Source organism: Alexandromys fortis, unplaced genomic scaffold (assembly GCF_014885135.2).
Source record: "Alexandromys fortis isolate MF-2015 unplaced genomic scaffold, M_Fortis_MF-2015_v1.1 scaffold_137, whole genome shotgun sequence".
Classification (NCBI taxonomy): Eukaryota; Metazoa; Chordata; class Mammalia; order Rodentia; family Cricetidae; genus Alexandromys; species Alexandromys fortis.
Window position 1 is genome coordinate 3290089 of NW_026068009.1, and position 15566 is coordinate 3305654.

The following is a 15566-nucleotide window of genomic DNA, read 5'->3' on the forward strand; positions in this document are numbered from 1 at the left end:
CGGATCTCTGTGAGTTCGAGACCAGCCAGGTCTACAGAGCTAGTTCCAGGACAGGCTCCAAAGCCACAGAGAAACCCTGTCTCGAAAAACCAAAAATAAATAAATAAATAAATAAATAAATAAATAAATAAATAAAATAATAAAATAATAAAATAATAAAATAATAAAATAATAAAAATAAAAACAAAAGGTGGGGTTGGTGTACCATGAAGAGGACTCAGAAATTAGGTCACTGATAAAGTGCTTCTCCAGCATGTGTGAAGCCCTGCAGGCAATGCCCAGTTTCACAGGAAATGGAACAGATCCCTCTACTTTTCTAAGAAACATAAAGGGAAAAAAAGCACGTGCTCTGCAGAGAAAGTGTTCTCACACACTTGCCCTGAACTGCCTTGGAACCAGACTTCTCCTGTTTATCTTCTACTGCATTAGTTCTAAAATATAGCACACATAATCTCCTGAAGGACTTGCTGGGTTCATTCACTACCATCTGTGTTGTGGGATAATCTTTTTGTATCCTGTGAAGATGTCCTCTGATTGGTTTAATAACGAGCTGAATGACCAATAGCTTGGGATAGGTGGGATTTCTGGGGAGAGAGGAAGATGAGGAGAAATCTAGGCATGAGGATTTTGCCAGCAGACTCAGAGTAAATTGGACATGCTGTACTGAGGAAAGGTAAAAGCTACATGACAGAGTGTAGGTTAATAAAAGTATGTTAGTTTGAGTTATAAGAGATAGTTGGAGACAAGTCTAAGCTAAAGGCCAAGTTTTCACAGTTAACGAGAAGTCTCTGTGGTGTTACTTGGGGGCTGGAGATCCAAAGATAGTCTGAGAAGAAAGCCTGCTACACATGTCTGTTTCAAAAACTGAGACAGAGCCAGAGAAGTCACGTGTTGTTAACACCAGTAGTAGAGATGGTGTTGACTTTGGGGCTGAGTACTACTGCCATAGGGGTCTTCAGTAGAAAAGAATTATCTCAGGCTGCAGGTTTGTGCCTACTGGATGTCTTGTCTGCTGTCGAATAGTCTTTCCACTGTGCCTCACTTCTGTGGGAAAAATGAAAAAGTTTTACTTGGCATTTTGCTCACCATCAATAAGATAAAAATAAACTCAAATTGAGGTAAATCTTTGTTGATATCATAGTTTTACACTGGAAAAATGTACTTAAAATAGAGAAAATTACTTGTGGAAAATATAAATATTTGTTTCATGAAATATATTTATAAATGCTGAAGACTCAGTCAGGAATAGAATGTTTTTATGTTAACAAGACACTAAAAATATTTATCCGATAGCATGCTTGCAGATGTGTGTGAACTCATTGCAGGTGGTAAGTGATGCACAGTAAACTTAATGGTGTTCCCAAGAGAGTGCCTTTTGAAGTGACTCTTGAACAGTTTTGACACAAATGAGGCTTTGGATGCTTACAGAATGCAATGATCCCTCCATAATTCTTAAGTCACTAAGATATGGAAAAGGCCAATAATATACATACTGTGTTTTAGTCTAGCTTGAGAAAGACTGGAGAAGTAATAAAAATACATTAGTAAGAATAGCAGAGGTCAGTGGTTAGCAAGAAGAGAATATGCTGGATGGATTGCTGAATTTTCATTCAGTTTATTAGCAAGATCTTTATGACTGGAAGAAAAAATGCATTTTGGTAGATGACTAGGTTTTTCATTGTGTAGGAAACTGATTTATTTGTTTTGGTTTGGTTTTTCAAGTCAAGGTTGCACTGGATAGTCTTGGATGTCCTGGAACTCAGTCTGTAGACCAGGCTGATCTCAATCTCAGAGATCCTCCTGCCTCTGCCTCCAGAGTGCTGGGACTAAAGGTATGTACCCCTACACTCAGAGGTGGTATCTTTTTAACATTGGTTTTCTTCTCTCTCCCTTTCATTCTAAGCTTATTGCAGAAGAATTTTGTTTAAAAACATTTTCAAAGTTGGGACCACAGCCTCTACCAGGTAAATCAGTTTCTGTTTTCTATCTTATTTACATGAACCCTGACTTGAAGATTTTTCTTTTGAGAATGTTGTCAAGAATGTTATAAAATGCCTGCACTAAGGTGTAAATTTTTATGTAAAACATTTTCCTTTGATAAATATTTTATATTCTAAATTTTTAAAAGTAAATTATTGGGAGGGCAACCATATTACTAAAGGTAGGTTTTATTTCAGTTTTGACCATTGACAATAGGATGTTTGTAGTAGTTTGTATGTTTCATAATTTATATGCACACACACAGCTTCGTTTCTTCATAAATTTCTCTCACTCCATTTTGGAACAGTACAAAATATGATGCTATGCATTTTGGATTTGGATAAACTGAAAAAAATACCATATTATAGAAATAGCTCATGTAAACTGGAAATGATAATGGTAATGTGTACTCAGGAAGGCCACCTGTATTTAGATTTTTCTCCCCTAAAGTGCTCGGGATGAAACACAGGACTTAAATGGTGGTCACACACTCTTTTTACTTTGAGAAGCTAGTGTTGGAATTAGGAAGGAAAAAAATGTTGTACAAGGAGCTACATGAATGAAATTTTCAGTAATATAGGAGTAAAATAAGAGTATGTTGTGGGTGGGTTCTGTCACCGTCATTAAACTAGAGGGAGCCTTGACAAGGAGCCCAGGAGTGCAGTACGCAGCCTCCGTCTTCTCTTACTGCAGTGGATGAGAACAATTTATGTCTCTCTCTTGAGAATGTTCATTTTGATGCTTTGGTGACTCCAGTCCCTTTTTCTGGTATGCATAGCACTTCCTTTAGGATTTTATTAGTTCAGTTTGGTTTTTCATTTTGTTTTTAAAACAGAGTATCTTTTCTTGTAGGTCAGGCTGGCCTTGAACTCACAGAAATTCCTCTGCCTCTGAGATTAAAGGTGTGGCCTAACTCTTTTGTTGTTTTCATAAAATTAGCCAAGTTACACAGTTGTAACTTCATAGAACTCTGTTCTATTTTGGTCTGATGGTTGACTGACTTTCTTATACTTCCTAGTTGATGGATCAAGATGTTTCAGAAAAACTTTACTCTATCACATTATTACCAATATAAATTGCTTCTGAATCGCTACAGTGACATCCAATAGCTAATAATACTTTTAGTGTCTGTCCTAGTTAGGGTTTCCTACTACTGTGATGATTTATACTACACTATAGCCAAACAAGTTCCACATGGCAGTACACCTTTCATGAGTGAGGGCACGAACTAAAGCAGAGCAGCAAAGTGAAAGTCTTTTAAAAGACTTTCAATGTAAAGTACTTGAATCTTTGATGCTTGCTAGTGGATAGCAAGCATTTGATTGTTGTCAATGATTGTGAAAATGAAAAAAATACCATTCCTGAAGTTGTCTTGGCATTAAAGATTCACTGTAAAGAACTACTGAAAAAGAATTGCTTGTCTTTTCGTGCAGGTAAAAGACCAGCATCAGGGCAAAGTGCCAGTTCTCTTGTCCCTGCTCAGAAAATCACAAAGCCTGCTGCTAAATATGGAGTGCCTTTAACATATAAGAAGTATGCAGATAAAAAGTTACTTGAAAAAAAATCACCCCCAAAACATAAACAGGTAAGAGCATTTTCCAAACTGATTAATGTCAAGGTCAATTTGACCCCGCGTAACAGCCCCATTGGTTATCTGGTACTCAGGGTAGTCTTCATCTGCTTACTGAGGAGTCTGGCTCTGCCTCCTCCATCTGCTCTAACGTAGGAGCCTTACTAAAACACGGTGGACAGTATTAGGTAGATACATTGAGTACACAGCCGGTATAATACAAAAAGGTAGCATTGTAAATGAAGTCCTCCTTGGACCTCTTGATTGTATGCAGAGAAGTAAGTACCTGTGATATTATTGCTAAAACACCAGATATTAGGTATTTCAGAATTCATAGTCAAATAAATCAAAATCTTGGAACTCTATAATGAATATGATTCATATTGTGATAGTTTCCCACTTCAGAGTAAAAAAATGGCCTAAAGCTGTTGAGTTACATGACTGGGATCATGGTATCAGTTGCGCAACATTGGCACTTTTGATTTGGAATTTGAATATGGAAATTTTAGTGTATATCATTATTAGCTCATTTTAGGATTTAGCCATTAGATAGGTAAGAGGAATATAGTATAGGAGAGGCAAATACAGAAATCAGCTGCTACTCCTAGTACATTCAAAGAACAAAAATGTGAAAACTCCCCAACTCCATCTGTGAAGTTAATTCAGATCTTATGGACGGTGAATAGCTGTTAAGCCTATTTGTGGTGATGTCCACTGAGTTCCCACAGCCTGGCGCTGGCCAAGAGAAAGCTATCAACCACAGAACTGAAGTCCACTGAGAAGTTGTACCCAGAAAGCACCTAGGGAGCTGACAAACTCTGAGGAGCCTCCTGGAGGCAAGCGGAATATGCCAGTGCTGCTGAGCTGACTGGACACCAGCAGAACTCTGTAGGAAACTGTCTTTGTGGTACTGTTGAGATTCAGTTGGAAACTGGCAGGACATAGGCACAACTTTTGCAAGGTAACCTGCAGGAGTGAGTGTCACAGGTCCCCACATGGTGCAAGAGCAGAAAGGGAAACTGAGCAGAGCAGGAGATGCTCTTTCCTTCTGTAGTGTGTCTCCAGCAGCCGCTGTGATAGTGCAGGCTCTGTACAGGGGCTGCAACTGGCACGCCGGCTTTCTCATTTGTTGATTCTGTTTATTCAGCTATCAAACACACCATCATATCCTTTTCTCTCTCTTTGGTCATGAAAGGAAACCTAGGACCGAAGACTTTCTCTATTTCTTTGTCTTTAAATCCTCTAAGATTCTGATCATCCCCTAATCTTCCACCTCAACATTTCTGATGCTTGTTTGTTTGTTTGAGACAGGATTTCTCAGTGTAGCCTTGACTGTGAGCTGAAACTTTCTCTGTAGACTAGGCTGTCTAGCCTCATAGAGATCCGCCTGCCTCTGCCTCACAAGTGCTGGGATTAAAGGCGTGCGCCACCACCGCCCAGCTAATTGTAACCTTTATTAATTGCACCAGAGAATATCTTTATAAAGTCAGTTATAAAGAAAAAAGAATTTTCATTAAATATTTTTTTCACGTAAAAAAGACCCATAGCTTGCTAAGATCATTCAATACTAGCTTTCGAGACCCTGAAACTTAATTTCCTTAGCTTTGTATTATAACCAAGGAATTAAAATCATAGAGGATCATTAGAAACAGGCTCATTGAATTAAAAACTTATATACTGTGTCCATGTAAAGAACATTCAGTGGCAACATCTTGTCTTGCCACGTAAGTTCCATGCTCATGCTTAGGTGATAAAACCTCTCAAAATCCCCCCTTTTCTATTGCTCTCATCTGCTGTGATGCTCCAAGGTTCTCTGCAGATCAGCTAAACTGGAACCTGACTCTCCCTCCTATGCACTTTGTCCTTTGTTTGATCTGTTCTCTCTCCTCCTCTTGAGTGCCTCCTTGCCCTTTGTAGGCACACTCACATCAATACTGCACTGTTTTGTTGGAAACCCTTGCTAGGTAAAATGAGATCACATGCTAACTCCCTCACCTCCTACAGTTCTGCTGTGGAAACAAAAGCGGGGGGGGGGGGGCGATAAAAAAAGGAGCCACTAGTCTGTGATGAGTGCTCTAACTTTAGCTTCTAGATTAACAAATAGAATACTGGCATCATGGCCAGGGACATTATCACATTGGCAGCAGTGGCATTTGTTTTTAAAGTTTCCACTGACTAATGGGAGATAAGAAATGCCACCTTTTTTTATCTTTCTCCTGATTGTATCTCCTGCCCTCCCAAAGAGAAATAGGACCTGCTTCCTTAGCAGAACTTCAGTACCTTGTGTGTATCCTTTTATTGTTATGCTTATTGGAGTGTGATCTCTTTGAAGTGAAGGGCCTTGATATACATGTTTGCACAAAATTGTTTTTTTTTAATGAATAAACGATTGAATAGATTAAATTTCTATCAGGAAAGCAATGCCCTTTATTTCCTAACCATACTAAATAGGGTGAAAAGACAGACAAAAACCCTTTTAGGCACAAATAAACAAGTGTTCTGTGAGATATTTTTTCATGTGTGTGGTATATACATGTATATGTGTACAAGTGGCCAGCCATCAACCTCGGGTGCTTTCTGTCACTCTTCGCTTTATTTTTTGAGATGTGGTCTCTCAGAAACCCAGGAGCTTACTACTTTGACTAGGTTCACTAGCCAATAAATAGCTCCTGTGGTTACACATGAGCACCAGCAAGGCTGGCTCTTATGTGAGTACTGTGGACTTACTAAGACCAAACTTAGGTCTTCATGTTAGGTAGGCACCTTACCTTCTGAGTCATTATTGTTAATGCTTTACAGCAGCTATTTTACTATGGTGCAATAAATAAAACACTGCTTTTGAAATAGATTTTTTTTGCATATACACCAAATTTGGTTTCTAGTGAAGCAGGTTGGTATCTTAGTGTAATCATGATGTCCTTTTTCCATCAAATATTTTGAAAGTTTGAAATTGACTTAGTGTGCTTTTAACAACTATGAAACACACTTTGGTATACACTGCGTTTCTTTAACTGAATTCTATACATTTTTATTTATTATCATTATGATTGTATCACATTTTGACATGAAATCAGTTGACTTCATTGCTACAAATGTGCTTTAAAAATTTTATGTTCCGCCGGGCGATGGTGGCGCACGCCTTTAATCCCAGCACTCGGGAGGCAGAGGCAGGCGGATCTCTGTGAGTTCGAGACCAGCCTGGTCTACAGAGCTAGTTCCAGGACAGACTCCAAAGCCACAGAGAAACCCTGTCTCAAAAAAAAAAAAAAAATTTATGTTCCATACCAAAATTTCATTACATTTTTCATGTCTTCTAAATAGGTTTTTAAAATATTAATTCATAGATAATTTTCAAGACACATGTTTATTTCAAATAGTGTTTACATTTGCAACACATGTTTAACAATTGTAATATAGACATGCATAACGTCTCTGATTCTTGGACCTAAAACTCATGTTGGCCATGGAGTAAGAGAGGGCAGACACATTATCTTTTTTTTCTTTGGAGACAGGGTTTTTCTGTGTAGCTTTGGAGCTTTTTCTGGAACTCGTTCTGTAGACCAGGCTACAAACTCAACAGAATCCACCTGCCTCTGCCTCCCTGGGATTAAAACCTTTACCACCACCGCCCAGTGACATACTTGTGTTTATGTGATTAGGTAGATACCACATAGAATAATCACAAAAAGGAATACACACTTGGGCGAACTTGTAAAATGAGAGTTGTTTTTGTCCCTTGGCCACCCACTATTCTGAGAATGAAGGAAATGGTGAAATGAATCCATGACATGGTAGAAAGTCCTCACCTTTGACCAGGACAGAAAAGAAACCAAGTGTATAATCAGAGTCTTCTCATAGCTGATGGAATCAAGCAATGTGCTTTTTTAATTGTTCTTTTATTTCCAGTTAATTGTCAGTGTAAATGGGAGTTTTGGATTTTTGCTCTTAATATTCAAAATGATAGACTCAATCTCTCATATTCTAAGTAATGGAAAAGTGACTCAGATGATAGCTGCCTAAAACCAGAAGGGTTTTAGGCAAGGTCATTCCTTTTCAATTTTTTTATCATTTTTTAAATGATTTTTAAGCCAATCCATGAAAATTAGATAGTAGTCAGTACTTAGATTGCACCATGACTTATTTTAAAACATTTAACATCACACAAATTCAATGTCCAGCAAAGCAAGCTTGCATAATGACAGAACAGACACTTAAAATAGAAAAAAACATGACTTTATAATGTATATTTTGCAACAATAAAAGAATAAAAATAAAATTATGAAAACTTAATGTAACAGGAAGGCTGCTTGTTTGTCCTGGCTGCCCAGAACTAGCCGCCCAGCTAGCTTAGCTCCGAAATAACCACACAGAAACCGTATTAATTAAATCATGGCTTGGCCCATTAGCTCTACCTTCTTACTGGCTAACTCTTACATCTTAATTTAACCCATTTTTACTAATCTATATTGCCACATGTTTGTGGCTTACCGGCAAGGTTCTGCATCTGACTCTGGCAGCGGATTGATGCCCTCCCACCGCCTCTCTTTCTCCCAGCATTCAGTTCCATCTTCCCCACCTACCTAATTTCTGCCCTATCAACAGGCCAAGGCAGTTTCTTTATTCATTAACCAAGAAAAGCAACACAGACAGAAGGACTTCCCACACCAATAGGTAGACAGAAAAAAGTAAGAGCATTGCAATCAAATAGATAAGAAAATTATCAAGGTCATAACAAGGGAATGAAATAAAAAAAAAAAAAAAAACCCACAGTTTCTGAAGTGTTTTAGTTTTTTGAAGCAGGGTTTCGCTGTCTCCTCAACTCAGCTTGAATGCTTGCTCTTCCTGTGCTCCTAAAAAGCTGAGATAGTGTAGCACACTGGTTGAGATTTTAAATAAATGCCTGTTGTTTTCTTGAATGATTCCTTTTTAAATTAAAGAATATTCCCCCAACAAATATAAAATATCTTTTATATTCAGACTTGTTTAAATATCTTACTATAGTAATATCATGTTTATTTATATAAATTTAAGCTAGTACATGTAGTTTTGTTGTTCTTGTTGTTAGGGGTTTTGTTGTTTTTCTTGAAGCCACCAGAGGGAGCTCCATGAACACAATTCAGTGATTGGGTTCATTTTTGCTTTTGTTTTTTGAGTGACAGAAAACGAAACCATTTCCTTAGTACAGTGTTTCTTTTTATCTCTTTAGTATAGAGATAACATTCTGAAAACACCCAGATACTCTCAGAGGAATAGCTTGGAATTTTATTCCACAAGTACTTGAATAATCTCTATGTAAGGTGATAGAGAAGATCAAAGAGAAACCTAAGCTTTGCTTCCGTATAACTTGCCTCTTAAACCTCTTCCTCTTGGGCTAAGGATATTCATTCAGCAAGTGAAGGAGGGTGCTTACAATAAAAGCCTGCTAGCCTGTCTTGATCACTGCAGCCCACACAAGGTGTTGGGGGAGAGCACCAACTCTAGTGTTGTCCTCCCTGCTGCACAGAAGCCTTCATACACTGCACACACACAATAATAGGGGAAATTTAAAAGCTAGTCATTTATGCCACAAAGCTCTTATTACATTAGTTTTTCTACCCCTTTTTTTCTTCAGTCTCTCAGGTTGTCCTTGAGTTTATTTTCCTGACAGTTAAGACTGTAGATGTGTGCCACCACTAGTTCATTAACATCGATACCACACGCTCATTTGATTTCTGTGGGGTACATAGAGTTTTAACTATGAAAGGTGTCAAAATGCTTAATAAAAATGAAATGTCTTCTTAGTCCTATAGTATTAACATATACCATAAAGGAAAATAGAGTTGTAGCTGATTTATAATTATAAACTTTAGTGCCGTAAAAGAATAAGTAAAAGCTAAACATAAGAAAATAGCTATAATAGACATGATAAACCAAGAATTTATCTGAGATTATGTGAACAGTAAATATGTAAAGGGAAATATTCTTAGCCTTTTTAAGGAGCAGAAATTAAGAGAGATGGACAATCCACATAAAAATCTGTGTTTTCTATATTCTTTGGTGGAAAATAAATTGGTCCAGCCTTTGGGGAAGGTGGAGTTCTCAAAATATAAATTATGATGCTACTCTTTAATTCCACTTCTTTTTTTTTAAAAAATTGGTCTTCTGGGATATTTGAGTATGAGCCAAAAAGGTATATGTAAGAAAGTTTCTTATAGAATATAGAATAGGAAAACTTAAAATCAATCCAAAATCTATCTCAGAATAATGATTAAATAAATTAATTCTGGCTGTTTCCTTATTAATTTATTACCAATAATAGTAAATTATTGCCATCATGTGGAATTGTCAAGACATTATTAAAAATACTTTGCTATCAAATAAAACATTTTACAAAAAACGGAAGAGGTAAAATTATGGCTTTATATATTTATGTATGAAGTTTATAAAAATGTCTAAAATGATACTCATAAAAATATTGATGTGAGTTACCTCCAAGTATGAAGCAGCTATAAATTTTTATTGTTGTTTGAATTTTATGTAGTTATCATATATTGTATAATTTTTTTTTAAGAAAAATTTATTATTTGACTTTTGAAGTGATGTTTTATCATAGTATTAGAATGCTTAAAATTAATATCCATTGGGGGAGTAACTCATGAGGCCCCATGAGGAAATACTAGAAAGTTAATGGCTGCTGGAGGAGGGAGTCACTTTTCTTAGGGTGTGTGCCCCTAATATATTGCTGATGCTTCATTGGATAGCCCCACACCTATGCATATATGGACAATTGGACCCAGTTATAAAAACAAAAAGGACAGGTAATTGAGAGGTATAAGTGTTGAAGGATCTAGGAGGAGTTAGTGGAGAGAGTTGGGAAGGAGTATGCGTGATCAAAATCATGCTTGGGTGTAGTGATGTTTCATTCGTATTTTAATAAATAACGCTCTCCTGAAGATCAGAGAGTAAAGCAGCCACTCTGGTCAGCCTTACAGACCAGGCAGTGGTGACACACACCTTTAACTGCCGTAGCCATACTAGTTTGCCATAGAAAACAGGCAGTAGTGGTGCATGCCCCTAATCCTAGCACTAGAGAGGAATATAAGACGGCAGGAGACAGCTCTTGGGCGCAGTGCAGTCTCATTCTGAGGATTCCGGGAGGCAGAATCGCCACTTGGGTAGAGGCGAAAGCCAGTGGCTGTTTTGCTTCTCTGATCTTCAGGTTGAACCCCAATATCTGTCTCTGGGTTTTTATTATTGTGCTACAGTTGGGGGCATGTTGGAGGTGAGAATTGGGGAGTGTACATGATCATAATATACTATATACATGTATGAAATTCTCGTTAAATAAAATCTTTAAAAAATATGTGTGTGCAGAGAAAACTAGTTGATGGTTTGAGTGTCGTCTTCCAGGTTGTTTAATATAAGGCATATCAACGAGTAGTGTCTGTCTAAAGTCAATGCATTTTAAACGTTATGACTGTATTGGCTTTCTTTACCTTCTCTTACCTTAAACTTCCTGAAGTTTGTGATTTCCAAAGAGTGTCTTAAATCTTTATCTAATTTGTAGCTTTGTTTTTTTATACAGCCCTGTCAAATTCCAGCAAAGAAAATGTGTTCTGGAGAAGAAAGGAAGAAAATGTTTGAGGTATAAAGACATATATCTGCTTATTTCAAAGCCTCACAAAACAGTTCTTAGACAACAGCAAAATCCACTAACATTATTGATCCCTGGTTGTCAACTTTCCTAATTCTGTGACCCTTGAATATAGTTCCTCATCTTATGGTGATCCCCAACTATCAGATTAGTTTCCTTGTTACTTTGTAACTGTAATTTTGCTACTGTTATGAATCGTAATATAAATATCTGTGTTTTCTGATGGTCTTAGGTGACCCCATGGAAAGGTCAGTTGATCCCCAGGGATTGAGAACCAGTGTTATAGAGCCTCCAAACCTTTCTGCTTTGTGTCTTTCAAACAGATACTTTATTTTGTTCATCCTTTGGTTTTCTTCATCTCTCTGGGTATACCTCTGCTGTTGATATACTTTCTGGATGAAAATATAAAAAGGTAGAAATTATTGATAGAAGTGTTCTTTTGTTTAAGGAAGCAGCAAAGAAAAGAAAGTTGGAATTTATTGAGAAAGAGAAGAAGCAGAAGGATCAGGTAGCTTTTTGCTCTTGTTTATCTCCCTTTGCCTGCATGTAGATGGTAAGACTTGGGTTCTGAGACTATGTCTAAAATGTTACAGATAAGTTTCCTGAAGGCGGAGCAGGTGAAGAGGCAAGAGAAGCAGCGGGTAAGAGACTCCATCTCCACAGGGTAGCTCTGCCCTCCCCACACATGTAGTTTTAAAGGAAGTACACTGATTTTAATTTTATTGTTAAATGTGTTCTGTATGTTTTGTATTAAGTAGTTGAAATGGTATTTTGTTTATTTCTCTTTCTCCAAAAGTTGGAGAGAATAAATAGGGCCAGGGAACAAGGATGGAGGAATGTATTAAGGGCTGGTGGAAGCGGTGAAGTAAAGGTAGGCATTTGATACTGATGGAGCTAAACTGTTGTTTGTCTCCAGTTTCTCCTTGTTCTTTAAAATCTCTATCGCTGGCTACTTTTGTTTTTCTTGGTATATGGATAATGTTTACATAGAATTCTGTAATGTGCATTATGAATTATTCCTTACCTGTGTGTATTTGATATATAATAATTAATATGTGACATTTATAAAAGTTAAAATTTTTGTGTTAAGGCTGTAATACAATTCCTTTTAGAGAACTGTCAAATCAGATACAAAATCAGATAATGCTTGTTAGAAGTTTCCATGTAATCTTGAAAATTAAGTTCTTAGGTTTTCTTAATTGGCCACTGTCAGACTCTCCAAGATAATAATAGCGACCCGCTACGATGTTCTTCCGCCCTACTTTTGCTAAACAGCAGAACTAATTTGTAAGCGTATGGAGCCTGCTGGTTCTTGTGTCTTTGCACTCGGGCTCCTCTCTACTGTCTAGCACTCCTGCGTTTCTTTTCCACCTGCACCTCCGCCTCCATTCATTCACCTAGATAACCAATTGCCTAAATAGCCATTTACCTAGATTCTTTAATTCACACTTTCCCTTTGGGCAAATCTGACTCTGTATCCTTGGGCAAATTAACTTTGCTGAGTTTATTTTCAGTGCCTAGAGCTTTTCTACTGGGGCTCAGATAGAAATGTCTTTACCCATCTTTGTTCTGTCAGAGACTTCTACTTCCCCATTGTTTTCAAAAATACCACTTAACTTATACTGGTAAGCTGAATCCTGAAACAATCTATGGGATTCCCCTCCCTTGTATTTTCTCCTCTTGAGCTGTAAATACAGTTGTACTTAATGGCTCCTTTGATTAGCTTATGTTATGTGATAAATGAGCACTCCCACAATTACTTTGTCGGAGTAGACAGGAACGGAAAAAGAAGTGTAGGGAAGTCTACCACTACTGACCTGAAAGGCAGCAAGCACAGACACGGCAAGAAAGCATGGGCGACTTCTGGATTATGACTGTTATGGGTTCCATCACCCAGAACTCTGGCTGGAACTTCCAGGTTCCAGGGCCGCGCATGTGCCAACAAGTGCTCAGGCAGTTTATATAGCCAACCAGGGTCCTCAAGCCCTAAGTGACCTGCATGTAGCATGGTCATGTCACCTACACATGATGCAACCACGCATGAAGCAGCCACATAAGCCCCTGTGCGCATGCGCTAGGCAGACTTTGAAAGCTGGATATGCCCACTCCACACACTCTCCCTGCACCAACTTTCTTAAGCCTATGCACATATCTTTCTCTTTCTTAATAAACTGTTAAAGAGGGTTTTGTGGTGTGTTTTGTGATCTTTTCTCTCTCGTGCCTGGTAATTTCATTGGTGCCAAGACTCCATAGAGTCTCCCGCCCCCTCTCCTGGGGCTGGGACCCTGGACCAGCTTTCTCCACAACCATCCACATTTACTTTTACAATCTACTGGTTGCCAACTTTTAGGCACACCAGCCACATCAATCAGCGAGTTTTCCTTCTGGTCATCTTAACCTTTTCTCCAGCTGAGGACTTGACTGTTGAGCTCCCAGCAACCCTCTGCTGTTCCTAGGAATGGGGGAAATGCCCCCAACCACGGTCTTCATGGTGACGGTTGAGCCTTTCTCTGACATTCATCTCTGGTTGCTCCTCGCAGCTAAAAACTGAGATTTGGCACACTGCTGTTCGGACCTCTTGAAAATGGTCCTGTCACCACTGTTTGGATATTTTTTCTTGGGCCACCACTCGGAGGTGGTCCTATCGCTGCCGCCATTCGGGCCACCCAGAGTGGTCGGTCCTATCTTACCCCTGATTCCTGTACCTATAGGTCTTGAAATCATCCTGGCCTAATTCTCAACCCACGTGCTATTCCTGAAATGTCTGATAAATTACCTTTGGGTTTTTGCCATTCTCACGTTATTAGCCATGGGAAACAAACCCTCAAAAGCTATCAGTTCACCCTCCCCCCCTGGGATGTCTTTTAGAGACCCTAAGACCGTAATGCTTAATGCCTTACTTACAGATTCCCACGCTTGTCCATCTTTGTTCTAATAAAAGGCCTAAGTACCCTTTAGATAATAACCTAAAGTGGCCGCCTAATGCCACCTTTGATCCCCATACTCTGCGGGAACTTTCTAACGATTGGCAGTACACAAGCAGGTGGAAGGAGTTTCCTTATATCCAAGCCTTTTCTATCTAAGTTCTAAGCCCCCTGTCCTTACAAGCTCTTCACCTGCTCACATGTTCCTGGCTATGCCGTCTAAGCTGGAGGAACACCCCGATTCAGCTCTGGACCCTGCTAATGAACTTCCACCTTTCCGACCTCAGCAGACAGCTACTTCTACCTCTTCAGTTCTCTCTTATACCCCAACCCCACCACCAACTACTCCATCAGCCTCTCCAGACCCTTCCTCCTCTCTGGTGCCATGCCGCGGCAGTCGCCTGACTCTGGCACCCACCTTTACCCCTCCTCTCACGCACTCACATGCTAAGGAACCCAACCCTGACCATACCAAGCTGACCACTCACCTAGACCGTCCTTCCCCAGGGATTCTGGACAGCCCACACCTATTTGGTCAGGCTTTAGCTTCTGATCTGCTCTTGTTGTCTCTCCCTAATCTAAACCATATAGTATGAAGATGATATTTTACTTTGCAGTTCATCTTTAGAGATCAGCCAAACTGATTGCTCTTTTAAATTTCTTGTTCAAAAAGGGCTATAGAGTCTCATCTTCTAAGGTCCAGCTATCTACCTCTCAGGTCATTTACTTGGGATTAACTATTACCCCCCACCCAAAAAGCTATTACCCTAGACAGAAAAAAACTAATCCAGTCCCTTGTAGTCCCTTCTACAAAAGAGATGTTATCATTCCTGGGAATAGCTGGCTTCCTGCATTCCTGGCTTCCCTCTTTTTCTCTCCTTCCCCACCCCTTATAAGAGGCTGCTTTCAGCTCTCAACACAAGCCCTTCCAGAGGCTACAATCCTGTAATTTCAATAACAGTAATCTAACTAAGGGGAACATACTTAATTATGAAGCCACAAGAAATGAACTCCCTAGAACCAATGAAGTCTGAGGTCCTGAGCCTCAGATACAAATGTAGCCTTGGCGGACAGCTAAATTTACATATCTTAATCTATATACCTATCCAAATTAGTGAACTTAGGACCTATTAAATAGATATTGTTTTAAGTTGCTTAGTTTGTGATGATTTTTTTGCTTTTCCTTTGTATTATCATTTTTGCTATGACAGTGAGCCAGCTGTTCCTCAGCTTGCAATTAAACTGTTTATTCACCTGTGTGCCCCCATTAGCCTCTCAGTGTTGAAACAGGCAATTGGTGGCTATCATAATGGCTTGCTTACCATTGATGTTTCTTCTCAGAGTTATAATGTGGACAAAGATGCATTTTTTGTTTGGTTTTATTTATTTTATTATTTTTTTAATTTTTAATTTTTTTATTTTTTTAATTTATTTATTTATTAAAGATTTCTGTCTCTTC

At 38.6% G+C, this 15566-nt stretch overlaps 1 protein-coding gene across 5 annotated transcripts in view; it reads left to right on the plus strand.

Moving 5' to 3' along the window:
• The window catches only part of Nek1 (NIMA related kinase 1), a 125486-nt gene that overhangs the window by 24798 nt on the left and 85122 nt on the right, over positions 1 to 15566 (plus strand). For 3 of the 5 annotated variants that reach the window (XM_050161814.1, XM_050161816.1, XM_050161818.1), the window contains 6 exons: positions 1904 to 1964; positions 3414 to 3565; positions 11115 to 11174; positions 11632 to 11691; positions 11777 to 11824; positions 11980 to 12054. In XM_050161814.1, coding sequence (XP_050017771.1) covers positions 1904 to 1964; positions 3414 to 3565; positions 11115 to 11174; positions 11632 to 11691; positions 11777 to 11824; positions 11980 to 12054 — 456 coding nt within the window. The remainder of the gene's footprint in view (positions 1 to 1903; positions 1965 to 3413; positions 3566 to 11114; positions 11175 to 11631; positions 11692 to 11776; positions 11825 to 11979; positions 12055 to 15566) is intronic. The other 2 variants (XM_050161815.1, XM_050161817.1) reach the window with 1 other exon arrangement.